The sequence below is a fragment of the Caenorhabditis briggsae genome, assembly GCF_000004555.2.
Source record: "Caenorhabditis briggsae complete genome, chrV, whole genome shotgun sequence".
Taxonomy (NCBI): domain Eukaryota; kingdom Metazoa; phylum Nematoda; class Chromadorea; order Rhabditida; family Rhabditidae; genus Caenorhabditis; species Caenorhabditis briggsae.
Window position 1 is genome coordinate 17,683,230 of NC_013488.2, and position 14,462 is coordinate 17,697,691.

At 37.8% G+C, this 14,462-nt stretch overlaps 2 protein-coding genes across 2 annotated transcripts in view; one reads left to right on the plus strand and one right to left on the minus strand.

Annotated features, from left to right (window-relative positions):
- The window catches only part of CBG17809, a gene marked incomplete at both ends in the record, with an annotated part of 18,805 nt that extends 11,541 nt beyond the window's left edge, over positions 1-7,264 (plus strand). Inside the window, 6 exons of the mRNA XM_045238487.1 lie at positions 657-803; positions 1,306-1,487; positions 2,472-2,626; positions 4,194-4,491; positions 5,594-5,939; positions 6,887-7,264. Coding sequence (XP_045096309.1) covers positions 657-803; positions 1,306-1,487; positions 2,472-2,626; positions 4,194-4,491; positions 5,594-5,939; positions 6,887-7,264 — 1,506 coding nt within the window. The remainder of the gene's footprint in view (positions 1-656; positions 804-1,305; positions 1,488-2,471; positions 2,627-4,193; positions 4,492-5,593; positions 5,940-6,886) is intronic.
- A 1,597-nt stretch (positions 7,265-8,861) lies between these two features.
- On the minus strand, positions 8,862-14,312 carry CBG26834 (the record flags this gene model as incomplete). The annotated part of the gene is made up of 3 exons (XM_045238488.1): positions 8,862-9,044; positions 12,035-12,199; positions 14,154-14,312. The coding sequence occupies 3 exons, from the start codon at positions 14,310-14,312 to the stop codon at positions 8,862-8,864; spliced, it is 507 nt and encodes a 168-aa protein (XP_045100043.1).
- Between the last annotated feature and the right edge of the window lie 150 nt (positions 14,313-14,462).

Consider the following 14,462-nt stretch of genomic DNA (forward strand, 5'->3'; position numbering starts at 1 on the left):
TCAAATTTCGACATTTCCATGCTCAAAAACGCTTCTAAAACTTCAAAAAACCCATATTTCCATCGAAAAATGACATTTTTCAAAAACATGCTCGGATGGCCTAGTGGGATTTTCGACCCTCAACTTTGGAGCCAAGGGGTCACAGGTTCGAATCCCACCGGTGGCAAATTGTTTTTGAAAATGTTTCTAGGGGTTTTCAGGGGCGGACAATTCGAAAATCGAGGTTTCAAAGCTCAGAAATTGGATTTTTGGGCATTTTGGATCTTTTTTGTCTTCAAAAACTTCAAAAATGCCCAAAAACGCATTTTCTGAGTTTTAGAACCTCGATTTTCGAATTGTCCGCCCCTGAAAACCCCTAGAAACATTTTCAAAAACAATTTGCCACCGGTGGGATTCGAACCTGTGACCCCTTGGCTCCAAAGTTGAGGGTCGAAAATCCCACTAGGCCATCCGAGCATGTTTTTGAAAAATGTCATTTTTCGATGGAAATATGGGTTTTTTGAAGTTTTAGAAGCGTTTTTGAGCATGGAAATGTCGAAATTTGATTATTGGGCAAGGTTAGGGCAGATTTTTTGAAAAAACGTTTTAGTTTTTAGGCCATTTTCGCCCAAATTCCATCAAATTTTCAAATTTCGCGCCTAATCTAACATTTGCAGATCTACTATCTGATGGAGACCGAGTCGAAAATGGTCGTCAGTCACGCCCTGATCATCTACGACTACACAACGGAGGGCCGAATCCCGAAATTGAGCTCTGGACAGTACAAACCGGTGCCAAAACGGCAATCGATGAGAAATTTCAATGTAAGAATCTGAAAATTTGGCTGAAAATGACCCAAAATTGGCGGAAAATGAACTCAAACTATCTGAAAATGGCCTAAAATCGGCTGGAAATGGCCTGAAATTACCTAAAATTGCCCGAAAATGTCCTAAATTTGACTGAAAATATCACAAACCTTAAATTGGCTGAAAATTGACTCAAATCGGCCTAAAATTGGGCCAAAGTGGCCTGAAATTGCCGGAAAATAGCCTGAATTTGCCTGAAAGTGGCCTATAATAGCCTGAAAATGGCTGAAAATTGAGTGTTATTGGCTGAAAATGGCTGAAAATGGCCTGAAATTGACTTAAATTGGCCTAAAATTGGCCTTAACTTGCCTGAAATGGATTGAAAAAGCCTGAAAATGAACTAAAACTGCCTGAAATTGGGTCTAAAATGGCCTAAAAGCGGGCGAAAATTGTGAATTTCGACACCTATTTTGGTCAATTTTTCTAGATTTTTCTACAGTAACCCTGTTCATGTTTTCAGCACTCTGTCCAGCCGGACCCAACGGATGAGCAATTCTTCTCCGAGGACCATCGAACGTCGCCGTTCGCCGAATTGCCCAATCAGTGCCAAGACGGCACACTGTACCTCCACGTGACGGATAGAGACTTTTGGACCGATCGAAATCGACAAATTCAATTTTTGGTCAATGAGGGGAATATTATGTAGGGATTGGGCGAAAAAATGAGCGAAATTGGCCAAAAATTGGCGAAGTTAGAGCAATTTTGCGCAAAATTGGGCATTTTTGACAATTTTGCGCCATAACTTGCCCGAAGTTGAATTTTTTGAATTTTGCCTCGTTTTGCTGAATTCACCTCGTCTAGGCAATCAAAATGAGCCTAAACACGACTAGTTTTGGGCAATTTTGAAGCGTTGGGCAAGTGTTGGGCAAGGATAGGGCAAATTTCAGTTTTAACCAAAACTAGTCGTGTTTAGGCTCATTTTGATTGGCTAGACGAGCTGGGCATGAAAATCTAGGTTTCATTAGTTAGGCAACACTTGGGCAAGGAAGGGGCAAGTTTAGGCCATGTTTTGCCCATAACTTCGAAATTGCCTAAAAGTGGTCGTTTTTGGGCTCATTTTGATTGTCTACATTTGAAAAAGTCGATATTTGGTCAATCAGGGGAATGTATTTAGGAATTTGGTGAAAAAAATAGCGAAAATAAGCAATGTTAAGGCAGGTTTTGATCTTTTGATAAATTTGCCCGGAACTTGCCCTGAGCCGGATTTTTTGCATTTTGGCCTATTTGGCTGAATTGACGTCGTCTAGACAATCAAAATGAGCCCAAACACGGCCAGTTTCAGGCAATTTTGAAGGGATGGGCAAAGATAGGTCAAATCTTGCCCATTGCTCATCCTCAACTAAATTCGGTCGTGTTTGGGCTCATTTTGAAGCTCAGAACGCGCAGAACTCAAATTCTGACGCCAAAAGACTTGAAAATCCAGATTTCCGTGCTGTTGGGCAAGCTTGGGCCAATTCTTGCCCATTGCTCATTCCTGACCAAATACAGCCGTGTCTAGGCTCATTTTGATTGGCAAGACGAGCTGAACATGAAAAACTAGGTTTCATTAGTTTTGGGCAACACTCGGGCAAGGATAGGGCAAAATTTTCAAAACTTTGAAAAATTCAAATTTTCCAATTTTTCCAGCGAAGAAATGGGATGCCTAAACAACAAAGTGCCGGATCTTCCACCGCCGATCACAGGAAAAGGACTCGTCGTCTTCTTTGTCGACATGCGAGAGCTGAATATTCGAGCATTAACGATCGATAAGCTTGTCCCGTGGTCCGAAAGTGTTTCGAATAGTGAGTTTTTTGGATTTTTGGGCATTTTTGAGCTTTTAAACGGTAGAATTTGTTTTCGGTGCGTTCTAAGCTTCAAAAAGAGCCCAAACGCGGCCGATTTTGGTCCAGGATGAGCGATTTTAGAGCCACGGGCAAGACCTGGCCTAAACTTGCCCAACAGCTAAGAAATCCGGTTTTTTGAGCTTTTTAGTGCTAGAATATAAATTTCGAGCGCTCTGAGCTTCAAATTGAGCTCAAACACGGCCGATTTTGAATAAAAGTGAGCGATGGGCAAGATCTGTCCCAATCTTGCCCATTTTCCTCAAAATTGCCCAAAACTAGTCGTGTTTGGGCTCATTTTGATTGTCTAGACTAGCTGAACTCGATTATCATAATTTCGAAAATTTTGTGGGCAAGCTTGGGCAGGGATAGGGCCGATTTTGCCCTTGATATTTCCCAAAAATCGAATTAGCCATTTTTCCGGCCAAACTCAATTTTCTCAGTTTTGAAAAGTTAGAGTCGCTAGAAAAGGTCAAAATCTCAAAATTCCAGTTTTCAGTTCGGGCAAATTTTTGAAATTGCTCATTTTCAGCCGAAATTTCGGGATTTCGGACTAGAATCGGTTTAGCCGAATTTAAGATTTTCATCAGGCACGTTCAGAGCTTCGAAATAAGCGCAAACACGACCATTTTTGGAAGATTGGGCAAAAGTAGGCCAGATCTTGCCCATTGCTCATTCCTAACCAAATTGTGTCGTGTTTGGGCTCATTTTGAGCCATTTTTCCGGCTAAACACAACCTTCCCAGTTCTGAAAAATTACAGTCGCTAGAAAAGGGTCAAACTCTCAAAATTCCAATGTTCAGTTCGGGCAAATTTTTGAAATTGCTCATTTTCAGCCGAAATTTCGGGATTTCGGACTAGAATCGGTTTAGCCGAATTTAAGATTTTCATCAGGCACGTTCAGAGCTTCGAAATAAGCGCAAACACGACCATTTTTGGAAGATTGGGCAAAAGTAGGCCAGATCTTGCCCATTGCTCATTCCTAACCAAATTGTGTCGTGTTTGGGCTCATTTTGACGCTCCAAATGCGCCGAGAACGAAAATTTAACTGTTAAATGTATGGGAAAAAAATTATTTGTCAAAAAAGTCAAGTTTAGAGTTTTTGAATACAAAAAAGATCCGAAAACGCCCAAAAATCGATTTTCTGAGCTCTAAAACCTCGATTTTCGAATTTCCCGCCCCCGAAAACCCCAAAAAAACATTTTAAAACAAGTTGCCACCCGTGGGATTCGAACCTGTGATCCCTTGGCTCCAAAGTTGGGGGTCGAAAATCCCACTAGGCCATCCGAGCAAGTTTTTGAAAAATGTGATTTTTCGATGGAAATATGGATTTTTGGGGGTTTTAGAAGCGTTTTTGAGCATGAAAATGGCAATTTTATGGGTTTTAAAGGCCGAAATTGGTCAAAAATGCAGTGTTTGGGCTCATTTTGCAGCGCAAAACGCTCTAAATGCTCATCCTTGACCCAATTTCGGTGGTGTTTGGGCTCATTTGTAAGGGAAAAAAACAAGCTAAAGCCGATTTTTGCCAGGCGCCGGCCCTACAATTCGTCCGAAATCGTGCAAAACGCCATTGATGGTCAACGCCCATGGCCAACTTCGTGTCTCCAAGTCTCCCGATCACTCTACGTATCAAATTCACACCTACACAGCAACACTGCCCCGTTGCACTCGTTTAAGGAAGAAGGTTGTGTACGTGTTGAAGAATGGTGGCCCGTGTGGCCATGCGCTGATCATGTACTCGTTTACGGAGGCCGGAGAGACCCCACAGCCACTTCACAAGGCGATTCATGGACATTATGCACGAGGTGGAGGCGGAAGTGATGATTGGTAAGGATTTAGAGCGTTTTGAGCTTCAAAATGAGCCCAAACACGACCGTATTTGGTTACGAATGAGCAATGGGCAAGATCTGGCCAGCACTTGCCCAATCTTCAAAATCGTCGGAAACTGGTCGTGTTTGGGCTCATTGTGAAGCTCTAAACGTGCCTGGTGCTAATTTCAAGTTGACTAAGCCCGATCCGTTCCGAAATCCCAAAATTTTGGCTGAAAATGAGAAATTTCAAAATTTTGCCCGAACTGAACATTGGAATTTTGAGAGTTTGACCCTTTTCTAGCGACTGTAATTTTTCAGAACTGGGAAGGTTGTGTTTAGCCGGAAAAATGGCTCAAAATGAGCCCAAACACGACACAATTTGGTTAAGAATGAGCAATGGGCAAGATGTGGCCTAATTTTGCCCAATCATCAAAATCGCCGTAAAATGGTCGTGTTTGGGCTCGTTTTGAAGCTCTAAACGTGGTAAAGACGAAAATGTGAGTTTTAGGGTCCCACATCCTTGGATTACTGTAGATTTTCAACTTTTCGAAATTTAGGATTTAGCTTCATTTTGAAGCTAGAACACTGGTTTTGGGCTTAAAATGTGCCAAAAGCGGACAATTTCACACATTTTGAACTTGAGATCAGAGTTTTAGCTAAATAATTAGGTCAATTATGGGATTTTAAAAATATTGGAAAATAGAAATCTACAGTAATCTGGAAAGTTGCCGCCCTGGGGCTCTAAAACTCGAATTTTTGGCTCAATCACGTTACAAGCTTCAAAATGAGCCCAAACACGGCCAAATTTGGTTAAGAATGAGCAATGGGCAAGATCTGGCCTATCCTTGCCCATTCCTTGCTCATCCCTCTAAAATCGCCGGAAAATGGTCGTGTTTGGGCTCATTTTGAAGCTCGAAACGTGGTAAAAAGAAAAATTCGAGTTTTCGGGTCCCAAATCTTTGGATTACTGTAGATTTTCAAAATTTCAAAATTCGGAATTTTTGAAAAATTCCAAAATCCCATAACTAGCTTCATTTTGAAACTAGAACGCTGGTTTTGGGCTTAAAATGTGTGAAATTGACTTGAAATTGAATTTTCTGAAATTTCAAAATTTGCAGGTACCACAACCTGGATCAGAATATTCGAGAAGACGTCGACCTCTACATGCGAACGATGAATCCAGGCGAGGCGATCAAATCGCTCTACGAAGTGCACGGCATCCAGGTGACACGTGGCATGCTCTACGCTCTCAGACAATCGGCAGCCGACGAGCTGGACGTTGAGACGGCATACGGTAGTTATGCGACGAAGGATGAGCAATCGGGAATGATCGACGTGGAAATGATGGATTCGGAGGAGATGATGGTCGAGGAGGAGGAGATCATTGTGGAACACACCGAGACAGTACCCTATGATCATCAGGGGAATGGACCCCGAAGAAATCCGTTTTTGGAGAAGAATGTGGTAAGGTTTTTTGGGAACTTAGGATCCTAAAATGACCCAAAAATGCCCAAAAACTCATTTTTCGAGCTTTGAAACCTCGATTTTCGAACTTACCGCCCCCGAAAACCCCCAAAAACATTTTCAAAAACAATTTGCCACCGGTGGGATTCGAACCTGTGACCCCTTGGCTCCAAAGTTGGGGGTCGAAAATCCCACTAGGCCATCCGAGCACTTTTTTGAAAAATGTGATTTTTGGACTGAAAAAAGCTAGTTATGGCATTTTGAAAATTCGGAAAAATCCTAAACTTTGAAAAGTTGAAAATCTACAGTAATCCAAGGATCTGGGACCCTAAGACTCAAATTTTCGTCTTTACCACGTTTAGAGCTTCAAAACGAGCCCAAACACGACCATTTTCCGGCGATTTTGAAGATTGGGCAAAATTAGGCCACATCTTGCCCACTGCTCATTCTTAACCAAATCCGGTCGTGTTTGGGCTCATTTTTAAGTTCTCAGCGTAATTAAGACAAAAATATAACTTTTAAATGAGTTTAGAAAGGCAATTTTTCGAAAAATGCCAATTTTAGAGTTTTCAAAGTTTTAAAAAAGATCCAAAAATGCCCAAATCTCATTTTTCTGAGCTTTCTAACCTCGATTTTCGAATTTCCCGCCCCTGAAAACCCCAAAAAACATTTTGAAAAACAAGTTGCCACCGGTGGGATTCGAACCTGTGACCCCTTGGCTCCAAAGTTGGGGGTCGAAAATCCCACTAGGCCATCCGAGCATGTTTTTGAAAAATGTCATTTTTCGATGGAAATATGGGTTTTCGGGGGTTTTAGAAGCGTTTTTAAGCATAAAAATGTCAATTTTAGCGTTTTGAAGGACAAAATGGATCAAAAACGCAATGGTTAGGCTCATTTTGAAGCTCAATAAGCTCTGAATCCTATTTTTTGAATTTTCAGTCATTAAGCCCTATTTTAAGCCATTTTTTTTTCAGGCAACCGCTGGTTTCGTGCGTGGCTCCGTCCGCAATGACGCTCTATGGAGAATTGCCCAGAAGCAGTTTGGTGTGGAGACGCAGGACCAAACCTTCGACCAAATCTTCAAATTACTGTATCAGCGGGATGAGCAACGCCTTCTGCACAATATCAATGTGATGTTCAACGTGGACATCGTGGCGGGAGATGAGACGCAGATTCTGGAAGAGGAGGAGCACCCGGGAGCGCATTATTTGGAGCATTCGGAGCATCAGATGATGGTGGTGGAGGAGGAGGTGGAAGGAGGTGGTGCTGGAGGACCACAGGAATACATGCAACAAGTTGTCGTCGATGAGGAGGAGATGATTTGATGCAGAAGCCACGCCCACTTTTTTCCCCATTTTTTACTTGTTTTTTGGACCAATTTTAAGCCTAAAAATGCTGAAAAATCCAGAAAATCTCTTTTTCTCCCCATGTTTAATAATGAATTTCCCTCCCTTTTTTGTCTTTTTCCCCAAAAATCCTGCTTTATAATTTTTTTAAAACTAAATACAGTAATTCAAAAAGTGATTGATTAATAAAGTGTGCCCCGAAACAATTTTAACTATAATTTTTGGTTTTGTCATGTTCTTGGCTTTAAAATGAGCCCAAACACGACTAGTTTTTGTTGAGTTTGAAATTTGACCAACGCGTTGCGGTCGCGTCGCGGTTTCGTAGACCAAAATTCAAAGTTGAGCAAATCTAGCTGTGGTTAGGCTCATTTTGAAGCTAAGAACGTAACAAACTTGGAAATGTGAGAATTAAGCTGAAAGTATTGAAAACTGACAAAGTTAGAGGTATTTCGAAATTTTCAAAAAAAATGTTTTTCAGAAATTTGAAATTTACGCGAAAACCTGCAATTTTGGACATTTTCAACTATAGTTTTTGGTTCTGTCATGTTCTTCGCTTCAAAATGAGCCCAAACACGCCTAGTTTCGGTTGACTTTGAAATTCGACCAACGCGTTGCGGTCGCGTCGCGGTTTCGTAGACCAAAATTCAAAGTTGAGCGAATTTAGTCGTGTTTGGGTTCATTTTGATTGGCACAACAAGCCAAGTTGAAGAATATAAATTATTTTTAGATTGCACAAAAATTAACAGAGTTATAGCACATTTTGCTGAAATTTTTGTACATTTTTAGAAAAACTACAGTAGCCCAGTGAGTTTTTGACTTACAAAGTTCTAAATTGGATTTTTGGATCCAGAAAGTTTAGGGCTTTGAAATGAGCCTAAACACGGCCCATTTCGGTCAAAGCGTTGAAATATCGACTTTAAAGGCGCACGCGTCCATTATAAAAACCCAAAAATTTTAAATTCAACCAAAATGCGTCGTGTTTAGGCTTATTTCGATTGTCATAACAAGCCGAGTTCAAAAATGCAATCTATTTGCAGATAACTCAAAAATTAACCGAGTTACCGTACTTTTTCCTGAATTTTTTTTGAAATTATTCAGAAAAACTACAGTAACCGACTAGTTTTTGAGATACAAAATTGAAAGTAGGATTTTTTGGATCCGCAAGTTCAGCGCTTCAAAATGAGCCTAAACACGACACATTTTGCTCAATTTTGAAACTTTGGGTTTAAAGGCGCATGGTACTTTTTGAAAACCGAAATTTTCGACATTTTGAAATATTGCGAATTGGAAAAGGTGGAGAATTTTTGAAATGTTGTGCAAAATTTTTTCGGACCCCCCTCCCCCCATTTTCGTCCTGACAGAAACCTTTAAAATTCACATTATAATAAAAACATACAGTATCCCATTACAAGAAACAGTAAATGGGAATAAAATAACGTTTATGAGGCAATCACAAAAGTGACATTAAAAGGGGGGATATAATTCATAGGTATTTTATGGCCACTATTTAAAAAGGGCACTGAAAGGATACTGTAGAATTGAGGAGTTGCTCACTTCTTTGTGCTTGTAGTCATCGTCATATCTCTTGGTGGACGAATGGATTGCGGGGTCCCGATAATTGTTGGAAGAAGAGGAAGATTTCATTTCCGAGGAGTTGATCGTCATACTTATCGTATCCACGCCATTTCGATTTCTCATCAGAATTGGCCTTCTTTCTCTCCGCCTGGAGAAGCTCATCATCCTTTAACATCTCCAGAATCTGTTCGAAAAGTTTTCAATATTAGGTTTCAGAGTTTCTTATGGTTTTTGCTTCGAAATGAGCCTAAACACCACTTATTTTTAGTAAAAAAACGGAATTTTCCAATTTTCAAAAATGGTCATGCGCCTTTAAATTCAAAAATCCAAAGTTAACGGAAATGGGTCGTGTTTAGGCTCATTTTGGAGCTAAAACTGTGACAAAATAGCGAATCATAGTTAGAAAAGTTCTGAATCTCAAGTTTTTGAGTTATTCTCAAATTTCCAAAAAAAAAAAAGTTTTTTGAAAAATTTTGAAATTTCTCAAAATTTGCCAGTTTATAAAATTTTCAGCATTTCTTTGCATTTTATAGTTTCTTACGTTTTCAGTTTCGAAGTGAGCATAATCACGACCCGATTCGCTTAATTCTGAATTTCGGGGTCAGAGACGCAGAGTGTCTCGTTTCTCTGCGCTCTAGCCATCGAAAATTTCGAAAATCATTTGAAATATGTCGTGCTCAGGCTCATTTTGAAGCTGGAAACGTAAGAAACTTGAAAATGTAACAATTTTCTAAAAATATTGTGAACTGGCAAAGTTAGAGAAATTTCAAACGTTTTTTTTTTCAAGAATTTGACCATTTCTCGGAAACTTGGGATTTAGGACATTTTTAACTACGATTTTCAGTTATGTCATGTTCTTAGCTTTAAAATGAGCCCAAACACGACCCGATTCGCACTATTTTGAATTTCGGGGTCAGAGACGCAGTGTGTCTCGTTTCTCTGCACGCTCTAGCCGAAAAAACCAAAAGCGACCGAGATATGTCGTGTTTAGACTCATTTTAAAGCCAAGAATGTAAGAAATTCGAAAATCTATAATTTCGCCAAAAATAGCGAAAACTGGAAAAGTTAGAGAAATTTCAAAATTTTCAACAAAAATGTTTTCTTTCAGAAAATTGACCATAACTCAAAAATCAGCGATTTAGAGGAATTCAAACTTTATTTTTTGAGTTTGTCATGTTCTTAGCTCCAAAATGAGTCTAAACACGACCCAATTCGGTTAACTTTGAATTTTTGAATTTAAAGGCGCATGGTCATTTTCGAAAAATTGAAATTTTCGCTTTTCACTTAAATATGCCGTGTTTAGGCTCATTTTGAAGCTGAAAACGTGAGGAATTTGGGATTTTTAAAATAAATCGACAATATTCAAAACTCACCTCAAAAACTTTGGATCCAAAAATATAGAAATTTCAAAAAAAAATCAAAAAAATCTAGAAATTCTGGACCCATACACACTGGGTCTCAGAATAACTATCAATAATCAGAAAAAATAAGTAAAAAGGTCCCAAAAATCAGTTAGGGCCCATGAGAATACTAATCATGAGAACGGATAGAGCGGTGTTGGATACCCCAAAAAGTGGGCGGAGCTTTGAGAGACAGACGGTGTCGGGTGTCCCGCCAAAGGGACATAAATGACTCATAAGGGAGAAAAAACCACATGTATTTTCTATTTGTCAGTATGCCGACAGAAATGGGTATACTGTAATCCTCTCGGAAGGTAATTTCCCCTCATGAAATATCATTAACAGCTGCTACCGTACGCCTGCTGTCGGGGTGTGTATGTATCGTTTAAATATTACAAGTTTACCGGTGGGTTTGTGGTGAAACCAAGGAACGTCTCCAGAAGACTTCTGAATCAAAATTTCGAAAAAAGAAAGTTTTGGGCATCAACTAAGACACAATTCTGATCTATCTGTCCAGGTTTCAGCTCAATCTGTTAACTTTGAATGGGGGAAAAGGCGTGCGACATACATACGCACATACAGAATCTGATGAATGTTATTAGTAAAGATTTATTGATTTTTTACATTTCAAATTTTTAGAATTCCTTATTTTAACGAGCCGGAGAAGTTACGGCGATGGTCCCGCAGTCAAATCGTCGAAGCAAGTGTACGGTGTTCCCTGACAAATTTGCAAGCTAGCTTGCCACGAAATCATATTACAGCTTGACGGTTGGGCGCTGAAAATGAGTATTTATAAGAATCTGATCTTAATTAGAGATCAACTCACTCCATCAGATTGTGACGTTGCCAGGATGGATGTCACGATGACAGTAGCCAGGATTGTGAAGTGCCTCGACAGCTTTGACAAGCTTCTAGATCAGTCGGACACAGTTTCCAATCGATTGGCTCGCCCTCTTTGGTCATGGCTGAAACACGCAAACGAATTCAGCATTCGGATTCTGGAAAAAATTTGAAATTAAAAAAAATTTTTTTTTCGAAAATTTTCAAAATTCCAAACTACCGTAACCCGCTAAATTTTTGCCAGGAATCAAAAATATTTAGATTATTGAAATCAGCTCATTGAGCCGGTTAAAATGAGTATAAACATGTCATACTTTTGAAAAATTTCAATTTTTGGGTTTAAAGGCGCATGGTTTATTGAAAATTCGAAAAAATTCAAATTTCTTCAAATTCTACCGTGTTTAGGCTCATTTTGAAGCTTTCAATGAGCTGAATTTAAAAAAAACGCGTTTTCAAAAGTTTAGTCGGAAATTAAAGGATTACAGTAGTTTTCATTTTTGGAAATTTTCAAACTACCGTAACCCGCTCAATTTTCATAAAAAATAATATAATCTATTTTTTTTAGATTTGGCTTGTTGAGAGCTTCAAAATAAGTATAATCATGCCATATTTTGGAAAATTTTGAGTTTCCGGGTTTAAAGGCGCATGGTCCTTTGAAAATTCGAAAATTTTCAAAATCGCCCGAAATTTATGGTGTTTGGGCTCATTTTGAAGCTCTGAGTAAGCTTGATTCAAAAATTTCTGTTTCAAACGATTTGGGGGAATCTCTAAAGGATTACTGTAGTTTTCATTTTTCAAAATTTGGATAAATTCAAAACCTCATAACTTTGTCAATTTTCATCATTTTTGAATAAATTTTTCAGCAAAATGCGCGTTTTTAACCGCTTTTTTTGAAACATTAAAAATCTCGAAAAGTTAAAAAAAATTTTCTCACCCGTTTCGGAAGTTCCTCATCCAGAAACTTCTGCAGCGCCGGATTTTTCTCAGCTCTCATTTCCTTCATTTCCTTATCAGTGAATTCATACTTATCGAAAATTTCCGGAACTTTCTCGTAGGTGACTTCCGATTTTTTGGTTTTCTCATTCCATTGAATAACCGTCTGAATACCGTAACGCGCCGGTAGAGACGCCACCGTCCCACCGTCAAGGAAATGCATGGATTTCATTTCGGATTGTCTGAAAATTTGAAATTTGATTTGAAGTTCAAATTCAGCTTATCGAGAGCTTCAAAATGAGCCTAAGCACGGTCTATTTTGGAAAAAAATTTTTTTTTGAATCAAAATTTCGAAATTTTCAGAAAAATCATCATAACTTGGCTGAAAATGCCCCAATCTTTTTGAAAATAGTATTTTTAAGTTTAGCTTGTCAGGAGCTGCAAAATAAGTACAAACACGACCAAAAAAGTAAAAAAAAAGAAAGATAACAAACAAGAAAAAATAGAAGAAGACAAATTTTTTGATTTTTCAAATACTAAATTTTTTCTCTGATTTTGCCACATATTGCCACGTGGCATGTACGTATTTGTCATCATTTTCGAGAAGAATTCGCTCTAGTTCTCGTGAAAATTCATTTTTTCGAAATTTTTGAAATTTCTGAAATTTCTAAAAAAATGACCCAAATTTTTAAACAAAACTAGATTTCTAGATATTATTCGAAAATTTTGAAAAAATCCAAAAAAAAAAATCAATCCTTCAACTTCAAGAGAGACCAGTTGGGCCATGCCAAAGTAAAAGTGGGCGGGGCTTGAGTGGGGTTACTGTAGGAAAGTGGAAAATGTGATTTTTGAATTCAGCATGTTTAGAGGGTTCGAATGAGTATAAATATGCAGTATTTCAATGAATTTTGAAAATTCCAAAATTTCCAGATTTTTCGAAATTTTCACAAATTTGACTGTAACTTTTGTAGTTTTGCTGCTGAACCGACAATCTTTGCATTTTTGAATTGAGCTCAATAAACCGGTCAAAATGAGTATAAACAAGACCTATTTTCAAAAAATCGATATTTTCGAAATTTTTCGGGACCAAAAAATCCGAAAAATCGATTTTCTCAGAAATGGGTCATGTTTAGGCTCATTTTGAAGCTCTTAACGAGATAAACTCAAAAATACAAAATTCAGAAAAATTGGGTAATTTTCAGCCAAGTTATGTATTTTTCTGAAATTTTGAAATCTCAAAAAAAATATATATATATAACTTTATTTTTACAATAAAAAATGATCATTTATCGAGAAATTTTTGATTTTCAGTTTTATTTACAGAATTCTAGAAAATTAATTTCCAGAATTGAAGCTCTCAACGAGCTGAATACCGAAATATAAAAATTGTTAATTTCTTGCGAAAATTGAGCGGGTTACGGTAGTTTGAAAATGTCCAAAAATTAAAACTACAGTAATCCTTTACTAAATTCTCAAAACTTTTTAAGACATACATTTTCGAATTCAGCTCATTTAAAGCTTTAAAATGAGCCTAAACACGATGAATTTTGGACGAATTTGAAAATTTACGAAATTTCAAAGGACCATGCGCCTTTAAACCCGAAAACTCAAAATCTTCAAAAATATGGCATGGTTATACTTATTTTGAAGCTCTCAACAAGCCAAATCTAAAAAAAATAAATTATATTATTTTTTATGAAAATTGAGCGGGTTACGGTAGTTTGAAAAATTCCAAAAATGAAAACTACTGTAATCCTTTAATTTCCGACTATATTTTTGAAAACGCGTTTTTTTTGAATTCAGCTCATTAAGAGCTTCAAAATAAACCCAAACACCATAATTTTTGAACGCAATTTGAAATTGTTCGAAACTTCAAAGGACCATGCGCCTTTAAACCCCAAAATTCAAATTTTTCAAAAGTATGGCATGTTTATAGTCATTTTAACCGGCTCAATGAGCTAATTTTAATAATCTAAATACTTTTTGATTCCTGGCAAAAATTTAGCGGGTTACGGTAGTTTGAAATTTTCACTTTTTTGATATTTTTAAAAAACACATAACTTGCTTCATTTTTATCCGTTTTTCATAAACTTTTTTTGAATTAAAGCTACCAATCTCACTTTCAGAAACTCGGTTTTTTCTTTTCTGGTCCATCCATAGAAATCCGAAGTATCATGAATTGTGACTCGTCCACTCTTCTTGTTAAAATCGAAGACCATCGATCCACGATTGTTGGGCATTCCGATACATTTTCCGGTTTTCAGGTCAAAGAGTGGCATTTTTCTAAAATTTTCAGATTTAGCTCGTCAGGCCGGTGAAAATGAGCCTAAAATGAAATATTTTGGATCATCTTGAAAAAATCAAAAAATTGAAAAAAAAATTCAGAAAAATCATCATAACTTGGCTGAAAATTACCCAATTTTTTTGAA